Source organism: Peromyscus californicus, unplaced genomic scaffold, assembly GCF_007827085.1.
Source record: "Peromyscus californicus insignis strain IS unplaced genomic scaffold, ASM782708v3 Scaffold_7__1_contigs__length_154581171, whole genome shotgun sequence".
Classification (NCBI taxonomy): Eukaryota; Metazoa; Chordata; class Mammalia; order Rodentia; family Cricetidae; genus Peromyscus; species Peromyscus californicus.
In genome coordinates, this window is record NW_026294595.1 from 138,362,172 (window position 1) to 138,386,329 (window position 24,158).

Consider the following 24,158-nt stretch of genomic DNA (forward strand, 5'->3'; position numbering starts at 1 on the left):
AAGATTTCACTCTAGTTGTGTGTGTGTGTGTGTGTGTGTGTGTGTGTGTGTGTGTGTGTGTGTGTTTTAAAGCTCTATGCCTTTTATTTTTTCAACTACACAAAAACTACTCCATGGGTTTTATTCACTTTTTTGATAATAGTAACTCCTGCCTTGAACATCTTGTGTGAGCCAAGTGCTATATACACTTAATATTTCTAGTTCTAGTTCAGCTGTGTAGGGAAGTTGTTACCCCATTCACAGGTGAAGAACTGGGGGTTTGAAGAGGTCAGGAGTCTCCCCCTGACTAAGGAGGTAGAGCCGGGATTTGAACTCTCCTTAGCGCTTTCAGCTCTCACCCTGTACTTCTGCTTCCTGCTTCTCCAGGGTCGTAGAGGGAAAGTAGTACCCATTTTCTTTACTTCTCCAGCAGTTCTCAGAGTGGGCACTGTTTTTACACATGAAGAACCCAGAGCTCAGAGATGGGCTCTATAGCCTTTTCCCTCTACTTTCTAGTAGTCCAGGATTTGAGGGGATTCTAGTCCTTCCTCCATCCAGCCCCCTCCCCAGCTGGACTCTGCCCTGTGTGCAGAACCAGGGCCTCCAGTGGGAAGCAGCCTTGAGAGTAGAGCTCTCCAGCTGCTTCCCAGAGACGCCTGCACACCTTGCCCTCCGGCTGCTTCCCAGTGAAGCCTGTGCACCCGCCTGCCAGCTGCTTCCCGGACACTAGGCTCGTGTCCTCTCCTGACTCAGGGCCTCTGGGAATGCCCTGGATGCATATGTTTGCAGTGGCTTGGCTGCAGCTGTCAGTTCCCAGGATACTCTTTCTACCCAAATCTGTTTAGGAGGGAGCACCGGGGGCCAGAGCCCTATGTTCCTTGACTCTGCTGGGCTTTGTGGGGGGACCTTACAAATCCCAGGGCTCCTGTAGTCACAGGCACAGCTTGATACACATGTTGTCTTAGTTTGAGTTTCTATTGCTATGAAGAGACACCATGACCATGGCTATTTATTTGTTTATTTATTTATTTGTTTGTTTATTTGTTTATTATTTATTTGTTTGTTTATTACTTATTTAATTTTTCTTTCTTTCTTTCTTTCTTTCTTTCTTTCTTTCTTTCTTTCTTTCTTTCTTTCTTTCTTTCTTTCTTTCTTTTCTTTCTTTTCTTTCTTTTCTTTCTTTCTGTTTTTCCGAGATAGGATTTCTCTGTGTAACAGTCCTAGCTGTCCTGGAACTCATTCTGTAGCCCAGGCTGGCCTCAAACTCACAGAGATCCGCCTGCCTCTGCCTCCCAAGTGCTGGAATTAGAGGCATGCGCCACCACTGCCTGGCGACCACGGCAATTCTTATAAGGAAAACATTTAATTGAGGGGGCTTACTTACAGTTTCAGAGGTTCAGTCCATTATCATCATGGTAGGGAGCATGGCGGCATGCAGGCAGACGTGGTGCTAGAGCTGAGAGTCCTACATCTTGCAGGCAACAGGAAGTCAACTGACAATCACACTGAGGGAAGTTTGAGCAAAGGAGACCTCAAAGGCCACTCCCACAGTGACACACTTCCTCCAACAGAACCACACCTCCTTATAGTGCCACTCTCTTTGGGGGCCATTTTCTTTCAAACCACCACGCACATATATACATTTTCTCTGTAAATGTCCATAGTTTTCCTTAGATTATCAAATGTGTCTTTGATCTTTGGAATTTGAGAACTTTTGATCTAGAGGGAATTCACAGTCCAGTGGCCCATCTGAACTTCCAGGTACCATGAGCCGAGATAGGTGACCTAATATTGCTGAAGCTCAAGGCTGCCCGGTGGGATGTTCCGACTCCCCTCATTGCTGGAGACCTGCTTTGGCGGGGGTTCAGGTCCCAAAGAGGATGTGTGGAGTTGGGTGAGGGTGGTAGACACGACCTGAGAGTGAATTGGGATGGCTGCCAGCAGCCTTTAATTGAAAAAAAGACTATACATGGATTAAACAGGAGAGGGAGACAAGGGGCATGTGTTGCTGGGGTGTGGCTTGAGATCAGGGGTTGAGGGATCTAGCATTGACCTTGACAATAGGCACCAGTCCTGTGTTAATGAAAGGGCCACAAGTTCCTCTTGCTAGAGATAAGAACATCTGCTTTATCAAGCAAGAACTTTACTCAAGGGCCCAGGGAGTGGAGACCCTTACCCAATGCCTGATCTGGGGAAAAGGACTTCTTTTGGGGAACAGACACAATACTACAATTTCTTAGTCTTATTATATAGGCCTGTTCCCCTCATAACATTCCCAAAAGGGAAGGTCCTGATGTCTTACTCTTCCCATTATATTGCACCGTTCTGATTTCTCTACACTTCTTAACTGAACTCTTGACCTTAATGGCCTCAGGCTCTGGATCTGATTTGTAGGCATTTCCTTAGGATCAGTGTGTCTAGTAAATCTTTTTACTAGACAAAGTAAAAACTTTTCTGTCCTTGGTGTAATTAGGAGGGCACAATGGAATTCCTGGTGCCACATGATGGGGATTTTTTTTCCCCAAAAAATTATTTTGTTTAAAGAGGATACACATTTTTAGCCTTTACAAAAGCCCATACAAAATTTCCCAAAGAGAAAGGCATTACTATTGAGAATCATTAAAAATGAAAGTAAAAAGGTGCTGGAGAAGTGTGGCCTGCAATGTCAAAATGCTGGAACTTTGTCAAGCAGCATGGTTACCATGTGGTCCACGCCACATCATGAAATACACAGCCTCGTTCTTAATTCATTCTACTCAACACCCAAGTGCTCTGAACATGACATTAGTTTACTGGTTTGAGTACATGGAAAGACCATTGTGAGAAGTGACATTGATAATGGCAAGAATTGTGTTGGGACTGAGCATGGTGGCATACACCTTTAACCCCAGCACTCAGTGTTGGTTAAGGGGTGGGTGGCATACACCTTTAACCCCAGCACTCAGTGTTAGTTAAGGGGTGGCGCTTGTGGCAGCGGCCATGCCAACAGAGGAGAGTGACGGAAGAGTCACAAGCCGTGGTTACCTTTCTAGAGCTTTACTGGGAGAGAAAGAGGGAGGGAGGGAGAGAGAGAGAGAGGGAGGGAGGAAGGGAAGGAGGGATGGAGGGAGGGAGGGAGGGAGAGAGACTGCATGGAGAGGGGAGGATATGGAAGGAAAGAGTGTGGAAAGGGAGAGCACAGAGAGGGCACGCCCACTTTTTATGCTGGGACGCCGTCGCAGGCTGGTGACATAATTAAGGACATAATCCTTACATCCCAGACTTTTGCTTATTATAAAAAAAAAGCAGGTAGATGGGAATAGGGGCATCGTTTCTCTCAAAAGCTGCTTCCAGCTGACGGTTGGATGTCAGTTGGCTCTTGGGGGAATGGGGAAAGGGAGTTTTCCAAGGTAGACAGGCGTTGTAGGATACTGTCTGCCATCCATTGTTCTGGAGACATGTATCCCTCTTGGCTGTGGCTGGGAACCTTCTGTTACAGTTTTTTATCTGATCTCTGGACTCTGGTTCTGTGGTGGTCCTGTACCATTAGCTGAACAGTGAGTTAGAACAGGGAACTGGGAAGAGAAAAGCTTGTGGTGCATGAGAACTTATTTTTTGGAATTAGGGACAAGGCAAAGATCAGGGCCCTGTCTATGTGCACATGAGAAACACAGGCAGTGGATCTGGAGTGAGGCAATGAGCTCTTATCTTAGCTGGAAATCTTTTTTTCATTAAGTAACTCTGAAAGTGCAATTAAATCTGGTGAGGTGGGTAAGGCTGTCCTCTGTACCCGACAATAGAGAAAGGAGAGGTGACATCCCAAAACTCCCAGGACCCAGTCAGTGGCTCTGGTGTCCAGAAGGAAAGAAACGGATCGCTTCCCTGCTGTGTTCTGGGTTCCCTGTCATGTCTGTAGCCAAGCCTAGGTCTACTGGAGGTCTTAGCTTGATGTACCCATGCGTCTTGGCACCTGGGGGCAGTCAGCTGACTGGTTGTCTTTCTAGGTGGCACTTTTAACAAGGCTGTTGATGGCCTGGCAGGGCATTCACTAGCCCGTGGCCTTTTTCCTCACTTAAAATAGGAACCTTACAGCTTTTGGGAGTCAGCGAGTGCCAGCACTTGGCAATTACGTTTTCAGGCTTTTATCTCTTCCCTGGCATACCTTAAATGCCACAGATGACTCTTTTGCCTGTGGGGTCAGGACCCTTGCTCTCCAGATGCTTAAGTTTTAGTCAGGGAGGTCTGGGGAACAAGGGACAGATTTTACTCCGTGTTCTGAATTTTTTTTCTCATGATTGTTGGCTTAAGGACAGCTTTTGGAAGATCTGCCAGGAGGCAGACTGTAAACCGATCCTTTTGGAAGACTTGTCTGAGGCTATAAGCTGATTTTTGGCTTAAGAGCCATCCTGACTATTGTAAACTTATTTGTATGGATCTTAGTCAGTTGCTACCAGACCCGTCTGTGCTTCTCAAGGCAGTTTGAGAATGAGTGGGTGGAGTTAAGGTGAGTTAGGATGAAAAGTCCATAGAAGCCGCCCAAGCCCGCCCATTTGAGCCTGCCCACTGCCAGCGGAAGTCAGACAGAAAAGGTTGCACGTGGCAGAGGCAGAAATGGGGAGGGAGAAGGGTTCAGAGCTTTAGCAGAAAGCTTGGGGATAAAGTAACTTTTTTATTTGCCTGTTCGCTGGCAGAAGTTTCTGTGAAGCTGTTATGTGGCCAGATTTACTGGTACCCGCCCCTATCCACCATTGTAAGTGGTAAATGTATCCCCCCATTTGTCCAATGGCTGTAGCTGAGAGAAAAATAAAAAATTAAAATAACAAGCTGGGGTCAGACTCCAATCTCGGGAGTCCCCAAGGAATGAAGAGAGATCTGTGAATCAGCTCAAGTTACCCACCCTCTTTGTCAAGGGATGCTAAGGGCTACAGCTGTGCTGCAGTTGTTCCACAGTGGACCAGAGACAGCATTTACCCCCTCATTGGGAGCGAAAATGTGCCTGCTGTTTTCAGCACAGCCCGAGGACAACCCCCAGGGTTTCCATTGCAAAGAATATAGCTCAAACTACAGCCACAAGAACAGCGGACTCACTGTGGTGAAGAATCATGGCGGTAGCAGTAGTGGTAGCTGTGTGAGGGTTCAGCAGAGGTGAGGGACATGTGCACACTTTCAGTCTCGAGGTCTCACTGGGTGGGGGAGGAGGCGGCAAGCAGCAGTGGTCACAGCAGGTCCTCAGTGGTCTATCCGAGTCACGGCACCAAATGTTGGTTAAGCGGCAGAGGAGAGTGCTGGATGTATCGGTGGCGGAAGAATCAAGAGCCATGGTTACCTTTCTAGAGCTTTATTGAGAGAAAAAGGGAGAGAGAGAGAAAGAGAGAGAGAGAGACCAACCGCATGGAGAAGGGAGAATACAGAAGGAGAGAGTGCAGAAAGAGAGGGCACAGAGAGGGAACACCCGCTTTTTAGGCTGGGACACCGTCACAGGCTAGTGACGTAAGGACATAATCCTTACACTCAGAAGCTGGTGGATATCTGAATTTGAGGCCAGCCTGGTCTATATAGGGAGTTCCAGAACAGCCAGAGCTACATAATAGACAGACCCTGTCTCAAATAAAATAAAACAAAATTATGTTGAGAGCTTCAGTTCAGTCTGGCTTCCACTACCAGGGGTATCATTAAAAGCATCTTACATGCTATTGTACTTAACGCCCTAAGAAAGTGGGTGTGATAATTTTACACATGGAGAAACTGCTGTACTGTATAGAGTCGAGTGACTTGCCATAGATTACATAGCCAATGAGCCAGTCAGAGATGTGTGACTAAAGCATCCCTGCTCACCTTCCTTATTTTAGGGAAAAGGCAGAAAAATAAGAAACAGTTTTGCATAGGGCCCCATACACTGTGATACTGAGAATGTTGCTGTGTCACAGTTTGTATGAGAAACCACATTCACAGGAGTGATCTGAAATACCGAAGGAAGGCTTAGGGCATAATGCATTAATGCACTGGTGTCTACAGGAGAAGGGATTCTCTCCATTATAATTAGGTAGGCTCTTTTCTTTCTACAACTTCATGAATTCACCTACCACATAGCTCACCCATAAAAGAGTACAAGTCAGTACCCTTCAGTACTTTCATAGTTGGACATCCATCAGCACAGTCAATTATAGACCTCTCCATCACCCACAAAGAACCCTGCATCCTTTTCTACCACCCTCTTGTTTCCTTCCCAGTCCTAGGCAACTGCTGATCTACTTATGTCTCCAGATGAGGCTTTGACATGTAGAAAGTAGTAATGTGAGGATCCTGGTGCCGTGGAGGGCGGCCTTCCCAGAGAATAATTAGAAAAATGAAATTTGACTCTAATGTAGTTTATAAATGACTTTATTAGCTAAGAGGCTCTGAGCATGTCTCTGATCCGTATCGCTTTGGGATTGATGTAGGCAAGGGGCGGAAGATTTTTTTTTTTTAAGATTTAGTGTGTGTGTGTGTGTGTGTGTGTGTGTGTGTGTGAGTGTGTGTGCACACCTGTGCTCGTGCACAGAGACGAGGAGGAGGGAGAAGAAGGTGCCGGGTGTCTTTTATCATTCCGTCTATTCCTTTTAGCTCTAGCTCTTATCTACCAAGGTTTATGACTTTTTTTAAAAAATATACTTTATTTTTATTTTATGTGCACATTTATCTGTGAGGGTGTCGGATCCTCTGGAACTGGAGTTATAGACAGTTGTAAGCTGCCATGTGGGTGCTGGGAATTGAACCTGGGTCCTCTGGAAGAGTAGCCAGTACTCTTAACCACAGAGCCATCTCTCCAGCCCAAAAAGTCTTTTTTCTTGTTGTTGTTTTTTTTTGTTTTGTTTTGGTTTTTTTTTTTTTTTTTGGTTTTTCGAGACAGGGTTTCTCTGTGTAGCTTTGCGCCTTTTCTGGGACTCACTTGGTAGCCCAGGCTGGCCTCGAACTCACAGAGATCCGCCTGGCTCTGCCTTCCGAGTGCTGGGATTAAAGGCGTGCGCCACCACCACCCGGCGTGTTTTTTGTTTTTGAGACAGGGTTTCTCTGTGTAATTTTGGTGCCTGTCCTGTAGACCAGGCTGGCCCCGAATTCACAGAGACCCGCCTGGCTCTGTCTCCCAAGTGCTGGCATTAAAGGCATGCACCACTGCTGCCCGAGTTTGTGACATTTTAAAGTTTATATATGATATCCTGAAGTATTCCTAAACTCTTCCCACTTACCAGGTATGTGGACTGTCATGCTCTCCCATCAGTAAAGCGTCAACAAGGGCTGTTGTACCAATGCCCCGTCCCGCCTTGTCATTTACAGACCCACTGAGGGGAAAGGGTTTGGAAGCACACCCACTGCCTCTAGCAGTTCCACCATGTGTCTCACATGCTTTAAGTTGTGAAGAGTTAAGGAATTTTTAGTCAGTCTTCTTCACTAGACCATGAACTATATACTCAAGGCTATACTTGTGTCTGGCTGTTTTTATGCCCATAATATGTAGTCACAAATCTGGTACACAGTGAGTGATCAGTACATTTTTTTGGATGAATGGATGAAGAGTAGTGATAATAATATCTTGCTTCTTTTCATCCTACACACTATATTTTTTGGGGCTCTTTGATAGGCTCTTGGAGGAGCTGGAGAGGAAACCTGAGCTGGAAGTAACTCAGGTTTGCTCTGGTTCTCCACCGTTGCATAACACATCACCTTGATGCCTGGTGGTGGAAACGGCAGTAGTAACTTACTTTCTCTCTTGATTTCTGTAGGTCAGGACTTTGGACAGCTTACCTGGGTAATTCTGGTTTGTATGTCTCACGCATAGATATTGGCTAGAGTTGAATTAACAAGGGGCATGTAATAGCCAGTGACTGGCCAGCTGCATCTCCATCCATGTAGCTCAGGCTTCCTCGTGGGGTCACTTCCCAGAGCTAGTTTGGGTTCTTCATGGTTGGCAGCCTCTGATTTCCTGTATTGCTCAAGTGCTGAGGACAGGTATCCAGGAGAGCCAAGTGGATGCTGTAGGAGATGCACTACCTTTGTCCTAGAAATCAGATGCCATGATTCATCTTATGTTAGAAATTAGAGACACAGTGGTATTCGGAAGACCCTGGGTGGGATCCCCAGGACAGAAGGAGGAAGAGAAGTTAGTCCCAAAGCTAGCTCATAACTTATCCAAAGGATTTAAATTAGACCCTCCATTACCTTTTTTATTTTCTTGAGGGTGTTAAAACTTCAACCCAGGACTGTGTGTATACTAGGTTTGTGCTCCATCACTGAGTTACATTCCAGCCTTTTAGAAGTCAGTCCTGTTAGGCAGAGTGTCAGACAGCTTGTTGACATATTGCAGAACTACTACAGAGATAGAGGGCTGTTTCCCCCTTCATTCGTACTTGAGACCCCTAAGATTGGGGGAACCGTGTCCACCTGGTACCAGCAGAGCTGGAGCTCAGCCCAGCCTGGGACTTTGGCGAGCCTGCCTGGAAGTGATTTCACTATCCCTTCCTGCCCCTCCCTTCAGAGTAGAGGGGGCTGATCCTCTCGGCAAGTTTTGCTTTACAGCTCAGCTTAGGTATGGCACAAATGGTAGGAGAGCTGGGGAGAAGCATGCCTAACCACTGAAAGATCCAGCAGGACTGTTTGCTGCTTCATCCCAGTGGCCTCCTTAGAATCCCAGACTGACAGATTCCAGCCCCTACAGCACATAAGTCACAACACAGCCCTGCTGAATCTGGCATAGCTGTTAAGAGGGTGAAGTTTTTAAAATTGGTATCCCACATTATTTTTCCTATTGCTGTGGATAAAGAATTTTGAGACAAATTCATAGACTCAACCAGTCATCATTGCAAAGACTGAAGAATTTGATCTCCAGCACAAAATCCACTGCAGAGAACTAGGTGTGATAGTACCGGCCTGTACTCTTAGCGATAGGGAGGCCGAGAATCAGAAGACTGAGGCCAGTTTGGGATACATGGTGAGACTCTGACTCAAAACCAGAAATCACAAGTGCAAGAATTCAGCACAGAACTTTGCTTAAGTGTGGTTAAGTACATCTGCTGTTTGTTTTGGCGAGCACAGTAGAACGCTTTCTTGAGGCTTCCCTGTTTCCTGTTCCACTTTGTGAAATTCTTTCTTTGAGGCTAGAGAATGGGGTGGCTGGGTGGGCAGAGGACAAAAGAAAAAAAAAAAGAAAAAGAAAGGAAACAGACACTTAAAAAAATCATACTGGCCAGGCAGCAGTGGCACATGCCTTTAATCCCAGCACTCGGGAGGCAGAGCCAGGCGGATCTCTGCGAGTTCAAGGCCAGCTTGGTCTATAGAGCGAGATCCATCCAGGACAGGCACCAAAACTACACAGAGAAACCCTGTCTTGAAAAACAAACAAACAAAAAATCGTACTAGACACTAGACCTTATTCTAGGTCATTTCCATGCTCTAGCCTGATTGATTATAGACTGGATCCTGCTCCACATTTGCCGTGTGACCTGGGCAAGATACTGACCTCCCCTGTCTTTTGCAAAACAGCCATGGTAATGCTTTCTTTGTCTTAGACTTCATTTATAGCCAGAGAGAGACCACCGGACCTCTGGTACCAGTGAGCTTTGAGAATCCCTCCAGCCACACTCAAGGCAGTTATTAGCACCCATGTTTCACAGTTGTGCTTTGGTCAGGTGAGTTGGCCAGGACCATAAGGGGCCACTCTGGGACAGACGTTAGATTTCAAAACCCTAGTTATATAAGTCCACTGCAGTAGCCTCCAGGCCCCAGGCCTTCTTGACTTACACAGTGAGAAAGAGGAACCCTGGTGGTTTGGAGCCCTGCAGACCTCAGAGCAGGAACCTTGGAAAACTAGAGTGTCACCTGTCTACTTACAGCGCACAAGCGTGAGAGTGACCAAGAATGCTTCAGGCAGACGGAAGAGGCCTGGAAAGGTTAGGAATCACATTAGGTTTGAGAGTTAGAGGAAATGATGAAAAGCTGTGAGGGAAGGCAGACCTGGGTCAGAGTGGGACGTCAGGTTGACACGAGAGCTTAGGGTCTTGCTGATGTTGAATGGAGCCGAGGAATCACACAGCCCAGTTTCTGTTTCGAGAACAACTCTGGGACTGCATGGGAAATTGCCATGCAGCAGTTTGGGTAAGAGGGATGCAGGACTGCATCCAGGGCCTCTGCATGACACTTAGCGGGTGGACAGTGGCACACTGAGACTGTCTTGCAAGCAGAAGTGATGGAACCTGGAGACAAACTGTAAGTGGGTGGTGGAGGAGGAGGATGAAGAATGGCTCCACGCTCTCGACTCCAGCAGCCCAGGAAAAGGGAAGACTGGGAAGGAGCAGGCTGATAGCTTGACAGGTGAGGTTTGCTGGTGACAAGGAAGCCCAGTGACACGCCACGTGGGCAGATTCACACATTCTAAGAAAGTTTGAAGCTCTTTGGGTGACATCAACATATAGTATTTAAAGGAAGGGATTGCTGCCCCCCCCCCCCCCCCCCCAGGAGCACACAGATCAGAGGACCAAGGACTTGGGGGAGAAGCTCTAATGTACAGGTTCCAGCAGGAGAGGGGACCCAGAGGGTGTAGTGTCAGGACACCCCACGGGAAAAGTGACTAGAGAAGTAAGAAATGAGCAGAAAGCTGTCCCTGCTCCCTGGCACTACAGGGTCACTGGTGGTCTTGTCTGGGCCAGCATCCTACTGTTTCCTCCCATCATACACTTCCCACAGCAGGTTTCACTGCTGCGCCCTGACCGTGGAAGTCTGGGCTTTCCCTGTGCAGAGGCTGGGAGCCTGCTGGCACCTCTGATCAAAGCTGTGCCCAGGGCTACTCTGCATGGGTGCTGAGCACTCTGGGGTCCTGCACTGTATGTGCCTCAGGGCACTAGGGAGCACTTTGATGCCAGCCTTGCTGCCTGTCTGCTTCCAGCTTCCTTCGAAGAGAGGGTTTGGGGTCTGCTGGTTTAGTAGATCCTGGCTTTCCAAACATCAGCTACCCACAGCTCTTTCTGGCATTAGAGGAACAAGGCAGTTTTGCTTACCCTGAGAAACCTCCTACCAGACCGTTTCACACTCCCGTATCCTATGTCCTCTGTAAAAAAAAAAAAAAATCTGTTTGCTTTTTCTGTAACTTCTGCAAAATACTTCATTTTTTTAAAAAAGGAAAAAAAGCAGGAAAGGACCTTTCAAATGTATTTGGAAATCAGTTTGGGGTTGTAATGGAATCTGCCCTAGCAATGAGGACTAAGAGTTGCAGACTCAAGGAGACTGTAGCTCTTGGCACAGCCCAGGGCCTCTTCAGTTTTCAGAGCCTGGGAGAGCAGCAGAGACCCTAAAGAGATGCCATCCTGTGGGGACGAGAGTAACACCTGCAGGGCCTTCGGCCTCTGACTTCAAGACCCCAGAATAGAAGGGCTTCTCCCTTCTGGTCTGGGTGTCAAGATCATCTGGGTTCCCTGAAAGCATCCAGATCCCACAGAGTTCTCTAGACCTCCAGGGATAAGGTAGAGAGCTTTGGTCTTTAGCACCGCATGGAGCACAGGCTCAGATTGATGTTATTAGACACACATGGGCTGTTGGCTCTGCCTGGATCACTCCTGAGCCACCTTCATTTCGTGTGGGGGAGGGTGTTTTAGTTTGATCGACTGGTTTCTGAGAGGTCTCCCTATGGGACTCTGTGCAGACTAGGCCAGCCTTGAACTTCTGGGAGTCTTCCTGCTTCTCCTTCGTAGGTGCTGGGATTGTAGTCAGATGTCACCACACCTGGCACTTGACCTTTCTCTCTTTTTCATTTTAACCCCGAAGCCACTTCCCTGACTTACCACCTCTAACTGACCCATGTGTCCAGCTGGAGAACCCTCCGTCTCCTTCCATACCCACCCAATGCTTTCTCTTGTCTGCAGTGTGTACCCCACACATGGGAAGGTCCCTGGCATATCGGTGGGGTGCAGTAGACAATGAAATGTCCAGTCTGGAAGAGACTTAGCGGACACACTCCATTATTCAGATGCAGGAAAGGAAGCTAGAAGAGGGTCTGGGAGTCTGCCCTCTGTGTGAGCACTGAGGGTGGAGTCAGACCTTTACTGCTGTTAGGACGCAGGGCCCAGCCTTTGCTCCTTCCACCTTGAGTCTAGAACACAGTTCATCACATCCTAAACTTGGCCTGTGAGCTAGGTCTGTCAAGTAAAATAGTGCACATGCTGGCCAGGATTGCCTACTGGTAGAATTCCTATTCCACCCAGCAGTGACAGCACGGGAGAAGGAGGTGTGGCTTTTGGCTCTCTGTGGCACTGTTAGACAGAGAGTAAACAAAGGAGCTGGGTGAAATGTCAGAAGGGAAGCTTTGCTGATACCTCAGCCACAGTGGGACACAGCAATGTTTTATTAATTGGTACCTCTCACATCGCATGGAACTTTCCAGCCCCTGTAAGCCTGTATTCTTACTGTATCTTCACTTTGGCCCAGGAACTTGGGAGTGTTTTGGTTAGTCCCAAGCCACCATGTCCCCAGTGGTAAATAGGGAAGCTGGCCGGACAGCTGCTTTAGATGAGTTCACCACAGTGCACCTGCAGCCTCTGACCTCAGTGATGTCCCGGGACTGCTCAGCTGGCAGAGCAGTGAGCTCTGCACTAGGCGTTAGGACCTGTAGATTCTAGAACCTTGGGTATAGCACTCTACTGTTGTTGTTGCTGTTACTACTACTTAGGATCAGGTCTTACGCTGTCATCCTGGCTGGTCTGGAATTCTCTTTGTAGACCAGGCTAGCCTCAGAACCCCGCCCCCTCTTCCTGGGATTAAAGGAGTGTGCCACCGTGACCCTCTAGCATTCTCCTTTGAGCCTCAGCTTTTCCAAGTAGCAAGAGGCTTTTCTAGATGAGCTCTGGAGTCCCCCTCGGTTCGACTCTGCCGTAAACTTTTTGTTATTTGTTGAGCATATACTATGGTCTAGGCCCTGTTGTGATCCTGAATGCATCAAAGCTGTTGCTCTGCTGGAAATCCAGGATGGGCCAGGGCTAAGGGGAGAAACCTGCACAGACCCACGTGTTGCTAACCTTTTATTGAGAACATTCTTTCATGGCATATGTGTGAATGCATCAGTGCATGTAGCCTTATTTTACTTTTTTAAGATAGGGTCTCATGTGGCCCAGACTGGCTTTGAGCTTACTATATAATCAAGAATGATCTTAGACTTCTGATCCTCCTGCCTCTGTCTCAGACATGCAGTCACACTCAGCTTTGCTTTACTCCTTTTAATCACTGAACCTTTCTGAGCCAGGGGTGACCATGAGCCTGACTGTTTTTGAGTGTCCCTCATGCCAGCAGAGGATGAAGGACCTGAGGGTGAGCCGGAGGTAGAGGTAGGGAGTAGATGAATATGCCAGAAGGAAAGCGCTGTCATAGGCCAGCTTGTGTGGAAGAAGTGAGCTGAGGGCCATAGAGTTTTGTCTTGGGCAGCAGGTTATGGAGGTAGCTCCTTGCCCAGGAGAAAGAATAAACAAGAGACCTGGGAAGGAACAGAATGTTGCTGTTCCTACTGATGTCACCCAGGTGTCTGCATCTCAGCATGAGAGAGTTGATGCTGAGCAGGTGGATGGCCATGTCACGGGATGGAGAGATGTGCAGAGCAACTAGAAGAAACAGAGAAGAGCCTGAAGGAGAGCATGGGGGCACCAGTAGTTCAGGCACTTCAGTTCTTCTCATTTCTCGAGTGGAGTGTAGAGGAGTCCTACACCTACCACAGGGTGCTGATAGTGACCCAGCCTGGCTGCTAAGGAGGAGGACTCAGGCTATTAGTAGTTCATTATTTATTCAGTAAATATGAAGTACCCAGTGCATGCAGGCATTGGAAAGCCCTCCAGGGCACACTGGGAAACAGAAAAGAAAGACGGTGTTTGTCCTTGTGGAAGGGAGATTATAAAAGAATGACCTGTGATCATTAAAACCTTGATTGTGTATACATTCCGTATTCACATGAAGCATGGGGCTGAGGATGGTTCGGACTCAGGTATTCTGTTTTAGCAGCACAGGATGGTTAAAATGGGAATGAAAATGAAACAGCCTGTGGAGGAAAATTGGGCAGGACTTAGGACAGTGAAAAAGCACAGAGCCTTTGATGTGGCATTTCTGCTTTTAAGGAAACAGGCTCCAGGTTTTACGGGTGGGGAGCAGTTAAATCAGTCTGTAGCAGTGACCACAGAGGATCATCATGCAGCTGCCAGCGACAGCTGAGGGCTGGGAGACTTTGGATGTATTTTTAGCATTTTGATATCGTCGTATAGGGTTTCAGGGGAATTTGGACTTGTTTCTAAGACATATGCTTGAATGAAGAAAAGCAAGATGAAAAATTAAGTTTTGTCCAGACATGATAGTTCAAGCCTGTAATCCTAGTATCTGGGAAGCTGGAGCAGGAGGATTGCTGTGAGTTGGAGGCCCACCTGGGATATATATTAAGTCCCAGCCCAGCCTGGTCCACAGCATGAGACCCTTTCTCCAAAAGAAGAGAAAGGACTCCCAACAAGATGACTTAGTGGTTAAGTCTCTTGCCTCACAAGCCTGACCACCCAGAAGGACACAAGGAGAGAGCTCCACAAAGATGTCCTCTGATTTCCATATGAGCAATGTGGCTGCCACACACCTACACTCACGCACTTCATGCTACATGCATACACACACACACACACACACACACACACACACACACACACACACGATAATAATAAAGATATAAAATGAAAATTTTGTTTGCAAAAATTTTAAGGGAAAAGGAAGGGAAAGACTTTGTGTATGACACAGACATTTGTGGGAGGACCCAAGATATATCGTGCTGGGGAGAGTATCTGGAGTAGGGTGGAGACACCCAATTCTTGGGGAGAGTATCTGGAGTAGGGTGGAGACACCCAATTCTTGGGGAGAGTGTCTGGAGTAGAGTGGAGACACCTAATTCTTGCACCTTGTGAGTTTTATTCCTCTTGCACACATATCTTAAAACTTGATAATTTATGGGCTAGGGTTGTAGTTCAGTGGTAGAACACTTGCCTAGCATGCAGAAGGCCTTGGGTCACATCTCCAGCATTAAAAATAATTAATAACAAAAACATAACTGTTTCCCTAAGGAGGATTTAGAAAGTAAGCCAGGTGTGGTGCATACCTGTAATCCCAGCATTTGGGAAATAGAGGCAGGGAGATCAGGAGTTTAAGGCCAGTGGTGGTTATATGGTGAATTCAAGGCCAGCTTGGGCTACACGAGACCTTGTCTCAAAAAGGTAGAGAAAATATAAAATACTTAAAAAATCACTCATAATTTAAATATTCACTATGTGATTATATGATTTTATTTCACTTAACAGTATACATGAGCATTTCCTCGTGTTTGTCTATCTGTTGAGACAGGATCTTGCTATGTAGCCTAGGCTAGCTGAACCTGAGATCATCCTCCCTTGGCCCCCCAGGTAGCTGTGATTCCAGGTCTATGCCATCACAGGGTGAAGAATATAGATGTGAAAGAAATGTGAGCTTAGGTGTTGGTGTGAGAGCTGAAAACTCCCCAGAGCTGTGTTTGGAATCTCTGTTCCCTGAGGGATGGGGACAGATGCTTTCCAGGACTGGGTTTGGGGCTTGACAGTGATCTTTCTCAGTGCCAACAGCATCAACTTTCTGCCGTGCAGCTCATAGGAGCAAGGTCAGAGCCCCAGGGAATGTGTCCCAGAGAGTGGCTGGCACTTGAGATTAGCAGGTAACTCCATCTGCTGGTGTCAGATCCTGGAGATAGGCAAGAACAGTGCAGCACTCTGTGGCAGCAGAGCCTTCCCCTGCAGCCCATGGAGTCATTCTGTCATCCCATAGATAGGTAGCAGGGGGAGAGAATGGCTGGGTGGGTGGGTGGGTGGATGAAAAGCAATGTGATCCAGGTTTATTTATAGAGCACTCCTCTTCTGGAGCAGGTGCCGAGTGGAGCATCTTGGAAGGAAGCAGCAGAGCATGTTGGCTCGGCTGCCAAGCTCAGGCCTTTCAGTCTGGTGCATTGAATATCCCGACACAAATCCTCCTTTTCATGGAGGAAACAGGCTGCAGCAGATGGTGTGGGCTGCCCAGGGTCTGACCCATCCCATGGGCAGCTGGTGTCACATGGGGAAACATCTGAGCCTGGGAGCCACATGGATCTGCCTGAGACCTTTCCAAGTCAGGTTATAAAGCTACACAGTGCGTATTTACTGGGTGGGGCCATTGAGAGTGATGGATATGAAACAAGAGCCTGGTGACTGCCCTGTCACTCTTTCCAAAGCTGGTGGCATTGTCATTTGTAGTTGTTCCTACGGTGTTATCACCATTGCAGACGGCCATTTACCTGTACTGGGGCTTCGAACAGTTTCCCTAAAGGAAGGGGCTGCTGAGTGGCTAGCAGGAGGAACCACCCCCAGGAATTCCTTCAGCTGAGGCCCTCACCACAGCTAAGACCACAGCTAAGAAGTCTAGGCAGGGTGCGCCATCTGCTGGATGCAGTGGGGACTGCTCACACAGAGTTTGTGTGCCCCCTCCATCTCCCCACACCTCCATTTTACAGGTGGGCAAACTGGTCCGGAGAGGGATAGGGTCTTTGCTCCAAAGAATAGGCTGTGGTGTACGATGTGTAGATGTACATGTGATGTATGATATGATCCCTAAATAATTACTGTGTCCTCTCTGTGCTCAGAGTGTTGTCTACCACAGTTCCTGGTTTCACACCTTTGTTTCCTCTCTAGCCTCCTCATGTGCCTGCCCCACCTTTCCCACTGGAGGGCTCATGGGAAACTTGAAGCCAGCCAGGCGATTAACTAGTCAACAGTTGCTTTCCACCCACCTGGTATCCCACGTGCTCCTCTGTGGGTCCCATTTCAGTAGCCACGCCTCTGGCTATCTCCTGACTCATGTCAGAAACCAAAATTCCCTGTCAACCAGACACTGCCCACATGCTTGTTTCTCAGGTTGTGTCTAGAATCCATCTCAGGCCTGCTTGACCCCTGCTGTCTTCTTCTCATACCTGACCTCTCCTGAAGCCTCCTCACCTGCCCCCGTCCAGGCCCTGCTCTACACAGACGCTAGAATTGTCTTTGAAATACTCAGCTTGTCTTCATGACTTACGACACCTCCGGGATGTGGTCTGCCTCTGCCTACCCTCAGGGCCCTCGGTGTCACTGTCTCCTCCTACAAGACCTTTCTGCTCTGCCACTCTACCCATTGTCCTTCCTCAGAGCAGGAATTGCTGTTCCCTTCCTTAGGACACTCTCTGCCTCTCTCTTTTGCCATTTTAAAATTTTACTTTGGGACAGGGTCTCATTCTGTTATCCCAGAGCTCAACATGCAGCTGCATAGCTCAGGCTGGCCTCAAACTCACAACCATCCTCCTGCTTCAGTCCCTTGAGTGCTGGGAGTACAACATGGTGTAAGCCACCATGCCCAGATTCTTCCCACACCATCCTTGGATCTGGACTGTTGTAGTACTTCCTGATTCCGAGTCTTGGCTGGGTCCTGGCCATCCCTGTAGCACCCTTGAAGCCCTGAACACGTGATCATGGCCTAAACCATGGTAGCTTGATGCTCTAAGCTCCGTGAGGTGGGGAACGGTGCTGGCTGTTCTTTGCTCCCTCTGTAGCCCCAAGACAGGGCCAGGCGCATGATATGGTAAGCATGGAAATGCTGATCATCAAATTTACTTTGAATGAAGATTGAATGCATGCTCTTTTTAAAGATATTTTTTACATTTATTTCATCGTGTGTGTGTGTGAGTGTGTGTGTGTGTGTGTGCGCGCGCGCGTGCGTGAGTGAAGGTACAAAGGTATGAAGGTCAAAGGACAATTTACAGGAGTCAGTTCTCTCTCTACCATGTGGTGTCTGGGGATTGAACTCAGACCATCAGGTGTGGTGGCAAGCCCCTTTACCCACTGAGCCATCTTCCTGGCCCTCACACATTCTTTTTTTCCCCTCTCTCTAATAAAACAAGGTCTCTCTACATAGCCCTGGCTGTCCAGGAACTCGCTGTAGGCCAGCCTGGCCTAGAGCTCACAGAGATCTTGCCTCTGCCTCCACTTCTGAGATTACCGCCATGCACCACCCCCTGGCTCCATGCTGTTCTCTACGATGTGGATAGTGGTCTAGCTGGGACTACAGTGGTTTGGGTCCCTTTTGTTTGCTATGCTTTCTTCCTAGTTCTCAGTGGAAAAGTGGTCATGCCATTTTGTCAGAGGTTGCCAGCGCCTCACTTCTGTTCTCCTGCCCCTGTCCCCACAGGCCTGAGGAACGATGCGACAGGCATGATGGAGGTCGAGCCCTCCTACTCGGACTTCATCTCCTGCGACCGAGCGGGCCGTCGGAATGCAGTCCCTGACATCCAGGGTGACTCAGAGGCTGTGAGCGTGCGGAAGCTAGCTGGAGACATGGGCGAGCTGGCACTTGAGGGGGCAGGTCAGGCCAATGCCCAGCATCCCAGTGGGCAGGTGGGCAGGTGGGGAGGTGCTCTGCTAGCTCTTGCTGGTCTCCAGGTTCTACACTTCCTCAGAGAAGTGTGTATAATTGGGACTGTTACTGATCAGTGGCAAAGCCAGCCAATGTCTAGGTTGGAGAATGTCAGCATTTTGGTCCTGAGGGCTCCAGCCAGCATCGAGGGCACTTCCCTTCTGCTCCCACTCCACCACCAAGCCCTGTCAATCTCTGTGATATATCCTAACTCCTCATGCCTCATCCTCTCATCCTCCCCATAGCTGCCATATTACCTGCTGTTCACTAGGAATCCCTGCCCTTCTTGCACTGCAGACAGCAGGATTCGTTAGCCATCCAGTCCTGTCGGGCTTCTGCTTGCCAGAAGTCACGCACTGCTTGCCAGCTGCCTGGCCTTGGGTCTACTTGTGCCTTGTTAACCACACCTTACCCCACTCAGCCATCTTTGTCTAGTTCTCTATCATGGTGCAGAGCATCCTTGTCAGGGCCTTTACTTCACTGTTACCCATCTAGAACATCCCCAATGGAGCTAGGGCCACTTGCTGGCCCTTTACTCTCAGGTCCAGCTTAGCAGATGCTCTGAGTGGCCGGCCCCTGAGAGCTGATGGGCTGCCCCAGCCATATTACTCTCAAAGGTCTCATTTTGTTGACTTTGAGCTCCAGGAGAGAGGGGCCTCTGTTCTTCCTGCACATGGCAGGCAGTTGGTGACCGCAGGCTGAATGACCCAGTGAAGAAACCAAGAGGAAGCACCCAGTATTGCCTGGGACACCCTGCTCCCCACTTCTCCCTCTGTTCTCTTAAGAGGACTCTGCTCAGCTCAACTCCACAGATAGCTACAGACCCTTCCTTGGGAAGTTTTCCCTACCAGTCCTTCTCTGCTGCAGGCACCAAGGCCATGCTTGCCATACCACTTCCCACAATGCACTGGGGCTTCCTCCTGTGTTACCCAGGAGCAGTCAGACCTTGCAGAGCCATAGCATTGTCCTTACCTGGGGGGCTCTAGTCTTGAATTCTTGGTCCTTATTACCCAGAAGTGACTTAGGAGGACAGAACAGAGAAGATGTTGGGGGCTGGAACCCAGCTTTTCATATGATAGGTCAGCTGAGGTCAGGAGAAATTGGGAGGTTTCCTAGGTTCACCCAGTAAATGACCATAGTTAGTATGACAATCTCTGTGCCTTGAGAGAGTGTCCTGCCTCTCACCTCCTCTTGGCCTCACTCGTGCTGGTCCCTACTGTTGCTCAGGTGTGGACAACTCCACAGGGCTCATGCCACATCCCCATGCAGCTTCAACTCTGACTCCACACATCGTGCTCTGGCTTCCAGCCAGAGGAAAGGCCTGCAGGCTCTCAAAAGCTGTGATGAGCTTCTTCAACTGCCTGCTCCACACACGGTGGTTGCTTCTCATTGTGGTGCTATTTGTGCCCAGGCCTTCCTTGACCACAGCTCGTCTCTGGCAGAGGAGCCCCTTTTCTCCCTTTGTCTCCGTGCCCTGTAAGCACAGCACCCCTCTGAACTGAGCCGCTCCAGCACATGCCCTCTGTGACTAGCACTGTTTGGCACGTGACAGGTTCCTCCTCAATGGCTACTCACTGCCCAGCCGAATGAGCAGTGTGTCCAGCTGGCACACCAGGCACGGTGCCAAGGGTTTCTTCAAGGCTTCTGTGCTCTGTTCAGCTCTAGTCAGCTTTGGTGCCTTCCACCCTAGCCATCAAAGCCGCTAGTCCCCTCATACATGCCCTTACAACACTGTTTGCCCTAACTGAGAGTCTGTGGCATTTGGGTCCTCCCAGTACATGATGCCTGCTAGCCACAGTGACTGGTGTCTAACAAGGAGACATGGAGACAACAGTGCTTGCTGCCAGGGATTGGAGCAGCTTTGGTAGAGTTGGGGCAAAGAGACCAGCTATGAGAAGCTTCTGTGAGGAGGCCTCACAATAAAACGTCTCCAGGCATTTCTGAGCCCAGCAGACTCACAAAGACAGAGGACAGAGCCTTAATGCCACCCCTGAGATTCTGACCCAGCAGGCCAAGGGCCCCAGAATTTTTCTCTGTCAGAACTTCCAAGGGTGATACATAACTTAAGCAGGACAAGTCCTCAAAGGCTTAAGAGGTCCTGGCTACCTGATCTTCCCGAGCCTCTGTCCTGCTCTGTGTGTGAGCACTCTCCAGCATGCTGTGTGAATCTGTCTGTTCCTGGTATCTTCTCAGACAAGGAGCACAGATGTTTCTTTACTTTGCCTAAAGGAAGAGAAGCCACAGGCTAGCCGTGGGGGTGACAGGGCGCTGACCCTGGGCAGCACCGTTTCTTTCTTCTCGGGCTGGCACAGAGGATATACGGTTGTTAGAGAGAAATTAGGGTCACATCTTATGCTCCAGTAAGCCAGATTCAGATGTCAGTCCCCAGTATGACAATTAAAAGAACCAAATTAGGAGCTGGAGTGATGGCTCAGTGGTTAACACCACTTGCTGTTTCTATCAAGGACCCGAGTTTGGTTCCCAGCCCCCACATAGCTGCTCACAGCCATATGTAGCTCCATATGTAGTTCCAGGCCTCCAGAGGTATCATGCATGCATGTGGTACACATACATACAAGTAAAACACTTATACACATACATGCAGGCAAAACACTCAAAGTGAAAGTAAAATTTTGAGAGCCAATTTAACATAAAGATCAGGAAAAGGTAATTTATTCAGCATGGCCACATTGGGAAGGAGGGACAAAGAGATCAAGTGACCCTTCCAAGTTCATCTTTGGGGCCCTGCCATGAGGGCAGGTTTAAATAGAGGCCAGAATTGTGAATACCTAAGCAGTCCTGTACAAGGTGTGGTCCTGCCCGTCATGGACCCTTCATTGTTTGGGGCCACTGTCCTCAGGGTCTGACAAGTCGCAGAGCTCTTTCCGGGGAAAAGTCCCTCTGGTTGGCTCGGGCTCTAGGCTTTTCTTCAGCAGGAGATCCTGGGGAATTCCTAGTTTCTTGGGGTCCATGTTTCAATAGTCTGACAACCAAGGTGAGGGACACAGAGTCTGTTCAGAATGTCTTCATCCTTGCCAGCCTGGCTTCTGCAAAGTGACTTGCCTGCGGTCTCTAGGAGCAGAGTAACAGAGCAAAGACCATGGGGAGTCAAAGACCATGGGGAGTTCAAAGGGTCGCAGCTCATGGAGGACTTCACAAAATGCAAATGTTGCCTTGGTTGCAGTCATGGGTGTTAGGCCTCCAGAGGCCCAGAAGAACCTTGTGGGATAGAGCCTTGGTTCAGTCACCATCCTCAGAGGAGGTAGCTTCATGCCAGGCAGGCTCAGATTGGCACGCACTTGAGCCACAATGCCAAGTTCTGTCCAAATTATTTACTTCCATGAACATTCAGGGCCCAAGACTTCCATGTGGGGCACCGGGAGGCTGTCCTGCCAACAAGTCTCTATAAATTCCAGAGAATGCTGCTTAGTGGAAGGAGTTGGGCTTAGCAGTAAGCAGACTCTCCACCTTTTGGTCACATGTACATCCATCAACTTGCCCCTCTGAGCCTGTTTTCTCATGGATGTCGTGGCTCTAACCACACCTTGAGGCTGCTGTGTGGATTGTTTAACAGAGTGCCTGCAGTGGCCAGACCCAGAGCTCAGTTCAGGCATAAAGACAGGCCCAATGGCAGAGTGAGATGGACCTTCAGTGCATCACAGTGTCCCTGGGCTTGAGACTGCACTATTGACTGAGCTTTGCCCATAACCAGGCTCTGCCCATAACTAGACTCTGTGGAGGTTGCTGACCCTGGGAGGGTTGCGAACGGAGTACAAGCTGGGCACACTGCTGTTAGGTAGGTGAGGCAGAAACTGCCGGTCCCACCTCCCAGCGAGGCCAGAGGAAGCTGGGAGTGAGAGCAGGAGGGTCTCTCAGCCTACTGCTGTCCATCACTTCAGGCCAGCCCAGGTTTCTGGCTGGCTGGAGTAGAGCAGGAGTGGATGCTGGCAGTGGTGTGCTGAGTCAGGGAGTCCATATGTGCATCCTCTACCTTGGGATGTGCAGGCCATTGTGGGCACTTCTGAGCTGGACTGGTTGAGTCTGCTATACTGTCTTCAACGAAATTCCCATTTACTAAGCACGTGCTTCTTGCCGGGGACTTAACATTCACAGTTCCCCACTGGAGAGCACACATTCATCTCATGTTTTTAGCACCTGTCCACAATCCTGACCTTTACTGATTTTTATTATACTAGAGCCCTGCCAGCCTTTCCATGGTAAAAGTGGGACATTGAGAGAGCAGGCTAATGCATCTCTGGCCTTGGTCAGCCCCGCCCCAGTGCAGCTCTTAGCCTGCTCCAAAGGCTGGCCACAATGATCAGTTTGACTGGTCCTTCCAGACCCCCTGTGCTCCATAGTATGCAGATGTGTCCCAAACTTCCTCCTCCTCTCCCCTGCAGAAGGACAGGCAGAGGGAAGTACCCCAGACAAGGAGGCCAGCAGCCAGCCCCAGAGCAGTGATGCGAACGCCTCGTCTTGAAGAGAGACCTGCTGTCCCCTCCTGGAACTGGAGCCCGGGCACAACCCAGCAGCCTCTTCTCTGAGCCCATATCCCAGGCCAGCCAGGCCAGCTGAGAGCCTTGGGGAGGCCTCTGTGGCCCGTACTCCAGCAAAGTTGTCTGCCCACACCCACAGGCTTCACTCTCCCTCCACCTCCCCATGGTACCCAGGTACACCATCACCACGGGATGTTATTTATTCAGCCAGGTGGGGGCGGGGCTCGAGCCAGGCCCTGCCCCAGGTGAGCAGCCCCCACCCGGACAGGGTGTGTCTCCACACCACTCATCCCTCCAGCCAGCCGCCTGTGTTGGAAAGACCGTCCTAGCCCTTTTTTAAAGCCTCTTTTACATTTTTTAAAAACATAACTTTTTTCAGCAGAGAAGGGGGAACTGACAATCACTTTTTTCTGTTTTGGTTTTGGTTTGAAAGCCGTTTTAAGCTTAGTTCTGATGATCTATGCAGCTCTGTTCCCCCATGGAGCCTCATAGATCCAGTTGTAGGGAAAAGATTTGGACTCAAAACTAACAGACCAATTCTTTGCCCTTTGTAACAAGAGAGTGATACTTAGGTCCCAGGAAATAAATGCTGATGATTTGTGTGACTGGCTTAAGATTCCTTCTTTTAACCACCAAATGCCCCGCTGGGCTTTGTACCCCTCCCCCCTCCTCAGCCAGCAGGGTTCCAGTGCTGCCCTCTGTCCTGTAGTGACCAGTACAACTCCTCAGGTGGCATCTGATGAGCCCTACCCCACCCCATCCACACACAGCCCACGGCTACCACAGCCTGGAAGGGGCCTGTGAGAGGGCTCAGTGTGTAAAGGTACTTGCACCAGGCCTGACAACCTGAGTTGGATCCCTGGAACTGATACAAGTTGTCCTCTGAAATACACATGCTCGGTGGTGGCTTACAACTATCTAAACCCTAGTTCCAGGGGATATGGTGCCCTTTCTGACCTCTGGCACCAGGCACACACATGGTGCACATACATGCAGGCAAAACACCCATATACTCAAAAATGAAGAAATCTTAAAAATAATAAAAATAACTGCAAAGGACTCTGATTAAAGGAGCCAGGAGTTGAGGAGCATCTGCTCAAACAATTCTGGAAAAGTCACTTGTGGAGTTTGGTCCTGGCTCCTCCTAGCCCAGTCCCCAGTGTGGGGCCCCAGGACTCTTCATTCTTAGCCACCCAGTCCCAAGACCCCATTCACCACATGCTGCAAGAC

The 24,158-nt window shown here is 49.0% G+C and overlaps 1 protein-coding gene across 4 annotated transcripts in view; it reads left to right on the plus strand.

The window, feature by feature from the left end:
* The window catches only part of Pkig (cAMP-dependent protein kinase inhibitor gamma), a 75,234-nt gene extending 51,704 nt beyond the window's left edge, over window positions 1–23,530 (plus strand). For all 4 annotated transcript variants that reach the window (XM_052723042.1, XM_052723045.1, XM_052723043.1 and 1 more), the window contains 2 exons: window positions 18,208–18,381; window positions 22,833–23,530. In XM_052723042.1, coding sequence (XP_052579002.1) covers window positions 18,231–18,381; window positions 22,833–22,912 — 231 coding nt within the window. In that variant the 5' untranslated portion in view covers window positions 18,208–18,230 and the 3' untranslated portion in view covers window positions 22,913–23,530. The remainder of the gene's footprint in view (window positions 1–18,207; window positions 18,382–22,832) is intronic.
* Window positions 23,531–24,158: the final 628 nt, after the last annotated feature.